General features: G+C 43.8%; 1 protein-coding gene across 2 annotated transcripts; it reads left to right on the forward strand.

Annotated features, from left to right (window-relative positions):
• Window positions 1-839: 839 nt before the first annotated feature.
• On the forward strand, window positions 840-8691 carry HNRNPAB (heterogeneous nuclear ribonucleoprotein A/B). Of its 2 annotated transcripts, XM_066617846.1 has the most exons (8): window positions 840-994; window positions 1087-1365; window positions 3763-3931; window positions 4018-4176; window positions 4714-4845; window positions 7635-7722; window positions 7816-7968; window positions 8047-8691. In XM_066617846.1, the coding sequence occupies exons 2-8, from the start codon at window positions 1103-1105 to the stop codon at window positions 8115-8117; spliced, it is 1035 nt and encodes a 344-aa protein (XP_066473943.1). In that variant the 5' UTR covers window positions 840-994; window positions 1087-1102; the 3' UTR covers window positions 8118-8691. The 2 variants fall into 2 exon arrangements, with proteins under 2 accessions (XP_066473943.1, XP_066473944.1); XM_066617847.1 differs by lacking the exon at window positions 7816-7968 and having other exon boundaries at window positions 844-994.
• The last annotated feature ends 238 nt before the right edge of the window (window positions 8692-8929 follow it).

The following is an 8929-nucleotide window of genomic DNA, read 5'->3' on the forward strand; positions in this document are numbered from 1 at the left end:
AGCTGAGATTGGGCCTAATAGTGGCACCCAAAGGAGGAGGGAGGAGGGGGCTGCTCCTTGGGGAGCTGTGCCAGGAAAGGCCCTTCAGAGTCTAGAACCGACCCTGCTTAGAGCAGTGTTCATGTTGTGTGACTGGAAGCATTTCCTCCCACAAATGGGACTTTGAGCCCAGTCCTGAGCATGTCTACTCAGAGGTAAGTCCCATATTAGTCAGGTAAGTGTGGCTAGGACTGCAGCCTCAAAGCCCAAGCCTGTGCATGTCTACTCAGGAGTAAGTCCCATTAGAGTCAGTGGGGTTTACTCCCAAGAAAGTGTGGATAGGGTTGCAGCCTCAGAGCCCAATACCATGTGTCTACTCAGAAGTAAGTCCCATTAGAGTCAATAGGCTTACTCCCAGGTAAGTGTGGTTAGCACTGCAGCCTTAAAACCCAAGCTTATGCATGTCTACTCAGTAGTATGTCCCATTAGAGTCAGTGGGGCTTACTCCCAGGAAAGTGTGGCTAGGACTGCAGCCTCGGAGCCCAGTCCTCTGCATGTCTACTCAGGAGTAAGGCCCATTAAAGTCAATGGGCTTACTCCCAGGTAAGTGGCTAGGACTGCAGCCTTTATTTCTCGAGCGGGAAGCCCTTCCGTGCAGGCCTGCAGGCACAAGCCAGCGCTGAGGAGCCGGAGGGGGGGGCAGAGGAGGCGAGAGAGGAGCGCGCGCGCGCGGGCTTGAGACTCCCAGCCAACGAGAGGCGCCCTTCTTGCTGAGTGACAGGCCATGGTGGCCGATCAGCGGCGCGCTCGTTGCGAGGTGCCGGCGCGGCCCCGCGAGGCCTATTAAAGGCGGCCGAGGCGGGAACGCGCTTTCCCTTCTGGGTAGAGCTGGGAGTGCGGCGTGCGAGGCAGAGACTGCGCGGGATTGTCGCCTGAGGAGGCCGGGGACAGAGGCGGGCTCGAACGGCGACCGAAGCGGCCCTGTGGTGGTGGTGAGAGGACCGCGGCCGTTGACGTGAGTGGGGGCGCCGCGAGGGAGGCGGGGGGCGCAGGCCCCGCCCTCGCCTCGCAGGCCGTTGACGGGGACTTCCGCCGTCTCTTGCGCAGGTCGAGGCAGCGCACCATGGCCGAGGTGGAGCACCAGTTCGGCGGCACGGAGAACGGGCACGAGGCGGCCGCTGCCGAGGGCTCGGGCGGCGGCGACGAGGAGCAGCTGCCGGAGCAGCCCGAGGAGGAAGAGGAGGAGGTGGTGGCGGCCGCCGTGGTGGGCGACGGCGAGGCGGACGAGGAGGCTGGCCAGTCCGCCGCCCCCGCCGAGGCTGCCGGCAGCCAGAACGGCGCCGAGGGGAACCAGATCAACGCCAGCAAGAACGAGGAGGACGCGGGGTGAGCGCCGCCGCCAGCCCTTCCTTCCCCGCGGGAGCGCAGGCCCGAGGCCCGCAGGCTCCTCCCTCCACGCTCACAAAGGCACGGTCGAGGCCGCGCCATTGCGTGGCGTGCGCGGCGCGGCTCCGCTCGGCCTTTCGGGCTCCGCCGCGGGGCCGAGGCAGACAATGAGCTGGGCCGGAGCCGCTGCCGCCGCGCGGCCTCCTCCTTTGTTCTGGAGCTCGCTTTTGTTGGCGCCATGTGGTGGCTGCGGGGGAGGGGCGCGCGGGCTCCCGCTGGCAAAGCGTGTCCAGCGCCCTTCCTTGGCGCGTCCCTCGTGGCCGCAGTCCCGTGCACGCTTTCCTCGGAGCAAGCCCGTTGAACGTAATGGGACTTCCTTCTCAGTAGACCCGCTGAGGATTGGGCTGTTGGTACGGTCGCGTTTCCCGAAAAGATCTGTAGCTCTTCTCAGATCCTGTCCACACTTACCTGGGAGTAAGCCCCGTTGACTCTAATGGGACTTACTTCTGAGTAGGTAGGCATAGGATTGGACTAAGGCTGCAATCCTGCCCATGCTTTCCTGGGAGGAAGCCTTGACCATCTTATCGCTTGACTAAGCCCAGCTGTAGCTTTTTGAGGGCTGCTGGATAGAATGCAGGAGACTTCTAGCGCATTGCCTTTTATAAATTATGAGATAGCAGCCTGATTTAACTGAGTGCCCTTATGTACGACTGAAACAAACGCATTGGTGTTTGGTGTTTCAGCTGGTATTGGTATCATGGTTAACTGCTATCTCAAAAATAATCTGCTTAAGCTGAATAGCTTGGTTTCTGTTCTGTGGCTGTGCAGGAGTATGATAAGTTACATCCGTTTTTTTAACACCTCCATTATACAGTAACACTTCCAAATAAAAAACTGAAATGTTTGACTTAAGCAGAGTTCCTTTGCGTATGAAGGAAGCAAATACTTCCTGAGCCCTATGGGCATTGATTTTTGACCTTTTTCATCTTCTGGCACACTGATGAGGCACTAAAGTTGTCAAGGCACACCATTGGGTTTTTTTTTACAATTGATAAGGCATACCACACTGACAGCAGGGGCTCATATCCCCCAGTGGCCTTACTAAAAAATGATCCTCCCCAAACTCTTGTGGCACACCTGCAGACCGTCTGTGGCACACCAGGGTGCCACAGCACTGTGGTTGAAAATGATTGCCCTAGGGGGTCATACCTGATCGCATGTTGCTTCTATGAAGTGCTGGTCTTACTCATTACTTTGGAAGGCTGTGGCGGGAATTTTTAAACTGTTATTGACCAGTCTTGTGCCCAATGTAAACACTGGAAAGGGTTATAGGAGACATAATGTGCTGTCAGTAGAATGGGAAACTTCTGCACACTCCTTGTTTGGTGTGTCTGTGTATGCTCGTATTAGGTTTAAAACCTAATGATAAAAACCCTTGATTAGGTTTTTGTTACATTTATGCTTGCAGGGTTCGTTTGTAACTTTTGCATGTTTTTCTTCTGAAATATGAGGAGTCTGAAGCTTTTTCTTTATAATGCGTGTATGAATGTATCTAAATATATGAGCAAGAGGGAACATTGTTCTAGCAGATAAAATGGGTTCATTTATCTGATGAGTATATAGGTAGAAAGTCTAGAAAGCTAAGTGTCAAGATGAGTTACAATAATTGTGTCTTGTTTGTTTGAAGTATCAATTTGTTGCATGCATTAGCTATAACTTTGTATTTATTTGAGTAATACATTAATTTTATTATTTATATTCTACCTTTATTTTATTATTTATTTATATCCCACCTTTCCCATGCTGAAGCAAATGCCCAAGGTAGCTTATAAAGCTCCAAAGCATTTGATTTAATTCAACCTAAAATTTGAAATGAAGTTATAAGAGTGTATACCTTCCACTTTTTTAGGTTACAGATACTACTTGGGAGATGAGGTATCTTTCCTTAATTGAAAGGAATTTGTTGATAGTAATTGCCCACATGTACAGGTTGAGCATCCCTAATCCAAAATGCTCCAAAATCCAGAACTTTTAAAGTGCCACCATGATGTCAAAATCAACACTTTTGAGCACCAGCATGATGATACAATGTACACAAACTTTGTTTCATGCACAAAATTATTAACAATACTGTATAAAATTACCTTCAGGCTCTGTGTTTAAATGATTTTTATGTTTAGGCTTGGGTCCCATCCCCAAGATACCTCATTATGTATAGACGTATATTCCAAAATCCAAAACACATCTGGTGCCAAGCATTTCAGATAAGAGAGTTTCAACCTGTACTAATAAACATTAGTTTATTAGTCTCAGTGTCAGCCATATTAATTGTAGGCACCAGCTTAGGTGTACATTTATCTTATTGCTGTGCTAAAATTAACATTTCAATTGTTTCAGAAAAATGTTTGTTGGTGGCCTCAGTTGGGATACAAGCAAAAAAGATTTGAAAGACTACTTCACCAAATTTGGTGAAGTGACTGACTGCACAATAAAGATGGACCCCAATACAGGAAGATCAAGAGGTTTTGGTTTCATTCTCTTCAAAGAGGCAGCAAGTGTTGACAAAGTGAGTTTAAAGGATTAGAACCTTAAATCATAGTATTTTTAATTTTTGTGCTAGTTTTGACCTGATGTCATTAAATTATGTTATAGGTTTTGGAGCAGAAAGAACACAAGTTAGATGGACGAGTGATTGATCCTAAAAAGGCAATGGCAATGAAAAAGGATCCTGTGAAGAAAATATTTGTTGGTGGACTTAACCCAGAAGCAACAGAAGACAAGATTCGGGAATACTTCGGAGAATTCGGAGAGGTGGGTTACCTAGGCAGAGTTATAAGGATAGGAGCTATTATTTAGTTTAAAAACTAAATGGGTGTTCAATTTCAAGGTGCGGATTATGTTTGCTGGAAAATACATGCATCCTTGTGCTTCATATGCTGTCTTTTGACCCATTAGCAAGATGTAACGTGGACACCGCATCCCACTGAGTATACTGTATTTTGAAATCTGGCAATGTGAGTTGGTGCTATCACTTTACAGATACTGGTGTCTTGTAACTTGTAGCCCTATGACCCCAGCACTTTTAAAGCAGTTTTCTGATTGCTCATCTGCTTTAAGAAACTGAATCTTGGAGGAAGTATACCAGCTTCCCTTCCACTATAATTGCATACAATAGGAAACCATTTTATTTATGTGAAACAGTATTTCTGTAAGCTAGGGCAGCCTTGTTCCAAGAAGAGCCAGAAATGTGGAGCTTGAATTTGTACAGTGAATTCTCAGATTTGCTTATGTGAATTTCTAGGTAAAGCAAAAGATGCACAATAAATGTAAATTACTGTCTTTCATCAGATTGAGGCAATTGAACTTCCAATGGATCCAAAGACCAATAAAAGAAGGGGGTTTGTGTTCATTACATTTAAAGAAGAAGACCCAGTTAAGAAGATCTTGGAGAAAAAATTCCACAATGTCAGTGGTAGCAAGGTAGGAGTTCATAACTTAATGACTTGGTTGTAACTGCGACTTTAATTTTTAGAAGTAGTTGACTTAGTGATCTTAAAATGAAATCAGACCTGTTTTGCATAGCATCTTTTGTTTAGAGCTGAAGCAGGGTCTTGTATTGGAACAAGGCTAATGGCATATCTACTTGGAAATAAACTGTACGGAGTTTAGTGAAACTCTTAGGCAAGTGTGTAGGTTTGCAGTTTTAGATGTCAAAGGCTAGATGTGTCAGTGCTGTTGGCACAATTTATTGCATTATTGTAGCATGTGATAGTAAGGTGGATTGACTTAAATCAAGTTGATTTAAATAATTGATGTATACCAAAGAAGGAATGACTTAGCTTCTCATTTTCATTTTCCTGAATAACCATGCGTGCAAACTGTTTGCCATAATTCCAACAGTGATACTGACTCAGTTCTTCCTTCCCCCAACAGACACTTAATGTCTGAGATACAGGATGTGCATGCTGGTCTCCTATTCCATGTTATAGCCTTAGGTATGCATGTCATGGGATAAAAACAGGGCTTATTTATGCCCTCTGACCTTTCCATCTGCAGGAGTTGTCTTTGGAGGTCTGGATCAAACCCATAGGTTTGCAGCTAAATACAACCATATTTACACTTATAAACATCCCAAGAACATATTCTTAAACCTTTTGAACATGCAGCTCACATGTCATTTGCTTTGCATAATTGTAGGCCTAACTGTACAGGTCTAGTCCATTATTAGCTTTAATGGTCCAACAAGCACAGTCCTATGCATGTCTACTCAGACCCAAGTGTCGGGTAGTTCAATTGAACTTATTCTCAAGTAAGTTTGCATAGGATTGCTACCTCATTTTTTTCTTTAATCAGTAGTGGTTGTGGAAGGAGGCTGATACAGGCTTAGATTGTGACCTGGGACTAAGGATGACTTGAACCTCTCTTCTGTAGTCCCAGTGGAGATTGTGCCCTCCCTGGCAGCTGCTTGTGCAGGAGGAAAGCTCCCACTGGTGCTAAGGGGAGCTTTTATTTTTGGGTAAATAGCAGCTGTAGGGTGTGAATGGCAGAGACTGATGTGAAGGCAAAAGCTTGGAATTCTCCCATGTCTCAGTCCTAGTCCGGATTGTTTCTCATCTTCCCCATAGCTATTGACCCAAAGCACATTAGGGCTAATGATGCATTAAACATGCCCATAGTTCTGCAAAGCAAATGGCATGTGGTCTGAATGATCCAAAGGTTTGTTTGGGTACTATTGCATATAGTTTGGCCCTGCATCTTGAAGACGTGATGGAGGTTTGTTTAGCTATCTTTGCACATATGTAAAGGTTCTGAATAAGATCATTCCCTTGAAGGAAGTGGTTAAAATTCTGTGCACACTTATTTGAAAGTCTATTGAACAAAATAGGACTTGCTTTCTGGCCTACAGCATGACATTCCTGTATCCTACAGCATGTCATAACTTGCTATTCTAGTAGGAAACCAGTAAACAAGAATACCTGACTCAGTTTTAATTTGTTACCTCAGAATTTTTCCATGGCTGTTCATTACGTATTGTTGAAAATATTTTTAAGTTTTGTATTGATCATGACCATGGCCCAGTTTTAAGATAAGTTTAGGTTTTTATTTGTTGGTATTCTCTTTTAACAAAATTATTTTTAAAACAATTTCTGACTTTCTTATAAAACTTTTCTTATAGGCTTATTAAATTTTCATGTTAATAAAAGAAACTGATTTGATTTTTTTATTTATCCTCCTGAAATAACTGTTCATAGAACTCCCTGTTCATAGAACTGTACAAGGCAAAGGTTAGGCTGGTTTAAGATGGAGTGCTTCCTTTTGAATTAAGACTTAGCAAAACCCAAAATGGAGTGGGGGAGAGACTGCTCTAAACAGAAAAGGATGCAGTAAGAACCACAGAAGTAGAAGGTGGAGAAGTGGAACAGATGCATTAGCTTGTATAGAAGGCTGCAACAAGTGTAAGAGGGCCAAAGAAAAGTAGCCCATTAAAAGTTGCAGGTGATCTCTGGTGCCTTGGAATCTTAGTACAACTGGCCTACATATATTGCACTGACAATTGAAGGGAATATATGTGGTGTGGAAAAAGTATGCAAATGTCCTTGAAAATGTATGCAAATAGTACTGGATTCTCTGTTATGGATTCTATGAGGTTTTTTAAAAAATGGAAACTACTTTTCCATGTGAGTTATCAAGTTATTTTGCTACGCAAGTATACACTGATTGCCTTTGGAAGTTGCTTTCCACATACAGTGGGCCCACATCTGCAGGGAATTCATTCCAGGAGCCCTGGTGGATACCAAAATCCACAGATGCTTGAGTCCCAGGTGGGGGGCACTTACTTGCTGTGCCCTCCAGAGGTTGTGGCAGCCCACAGTCTGCTACATAGGCCTCATTAGAAGACTTCCCAGATCTGAACCAGGCCCTCTAAGGTGTGGAGAGGCATCTGTGGATAAGGAGGGCCCACTGTACTTGCTTTTTAAAGCGTTCATAATATTAGAGTGGAGAACCTGAAGTAGAGAGGCTACCATGAAGAATTTAAAACCATGATGAATTTTTTTGGAGACACAAACTGAAGATAAGTGTTTAAGGGTCCTAGTATCTTGATAAATATAGATCTTAACAGTAGCAAGTGCAAGTTTGCATCTTGGCCTTGGTGGTTCTAAAACTTGTGTTTATAACCCATCTGAAAACCAGAACTCTTTAAGTTGTCTGTGGTTCTAGCATTGGGAAGCTGCTGCATTACTAACTTTATAGTGTTCTTGTTCTTTCAGTGTGAAATAAAGGTAGCACAGCCAAAAGAAGTATATCAGCAACAACAGTTTGGTTCTGGAGGTGGTCGAGGAAGAGGTGGAAGAAGAGGTACGTATAATGCACGCTACTTTAGTATGGACGCATTCTAAGACAAGCTTCTATACTAAAATGGGATTTTGTGGATGGTTTTCCTTTCTATAGCTCAAAGTCAAAATTGGAATCAAGGTTATGGCAATTACTGGAACCAGGGTTATGGGAGTCAAGGATACGGCTATCAGCAAGGTTATGGTGGCTATGGAGGCTATGATTATTCAGGATATGGGTATTTTGGATATGGACCGGGCTATGATTACAGTAAGTAAAGAGAACTGTATTGGGTATATGCAAACATAACTAAATAGCAGTTTAATGCATTCGGTCTCTTGTTCATAGGTCAAGGCAGTTCAAATTATGGGAAGGCTCCAAGACGTGGTGGACATCAGAATAACTACAAGCCATATTGATCAAAGGTATTCAGGTATGCAGTGGCATGCTCTTGGGCAGAAGCCCACTGCATAGGTTTTGTACTCGATGCTGTAGATGGACATTACAATTATGTACCAAATTTAACTTTACAATAAATTTCTATGGCCTGTTATGTGTATCTGAAGAGCTCCCTGGAAATGTCTTTGTTTAATATTTACAGATAATAGTTGTCTAGACAGTGTGGTGTGTAAATTTCAGCCTTGCTGAAGGTTAATGATTTTATTGATAGGTTAAACTGAAATTGATTTTTGAGGGTCTGCTTAAACCTGCAGCTCTGCATCTAGGGACTGCCTCTTGGAGTTAACTATGAACGACGTTATTCCAGTTGTACAGAATAAGATGCATCTTAGGGAACCAGTGTCACTTTCCACCTTTTTATTTTGTATTGGTTTTTGTGTCATACATTTCCTGTAATGGAAGTGTTAATTTTACTGTACTTTTTGGTACCTTTTTGGAATCTAATGTATTGTAAGGTATTTTACATGTGTTCTGATTCACCATGACATGGATATTGATGCTAAACTAGCTTTTGAATAAAAAAGCATAATCCAGTGTTCTGTGGCATTATTCCATCTATCCAGATAGTTCAGTGGAAGTAAGTGCTAGGATTTTAGTAGAAATGTTGGTGTCCAGTGCATAAATTTCAGAGGTTGGATTTGGAGCATGTTCTAACCCTAAAATTGATGACTGACCAGCAAAGGTTGACCGCAGTGGCTCAAAAGGGCAGTTTGTCTTTACAAATTAAAGAACGAGTGATAAGCAGGATTGTGGTATTATCTAATATTGATAC

This window comes from Tiliqua scincoides, chromosome 2, assembly GCF_035046505.1.
Source record: "Tiliqua scincoides isolate rTilSci1 chromosome 2, rTilSci1.hap2, whole genome shotgun sequence".
In the NCBI taxonomy this organism is placed as follows: domain Eukaryota; kingdom Metazoa; phylum Chordata; class Lepidosauria; order Squamata; family Scincidae; genus Tiliqua; species Tiliqua scincoides.

What these genes read in the sequence shown, in the direction of transcription:
- HNRNPAB (XM_066617846.1), top strand. Translation starts at nt 1,103, where the DNA reads ATGGCCGAGGTGGAGCACCAGTTCGGCGGCACGGAGAACGGGCACGAG. An exon ending in ACAATGTCAGTGGTAGCAAG is followed by an intron (nt 4,846 to 7,634) that starts GTAGGAGTTCAT and finishes TTGTTCTTTCAG; the next exon opens with TGTGAAATAAAGGTAGCACA. An exon ending in AGGAAGAGGTGGAAGAAGAG is followed by an intron (nt 7,723 to 7,815) that starts GTACGTATAATG and finishes TCCTTTCTATAG; the next exon opens with CTCAAAGTCAAAATTGGAAT.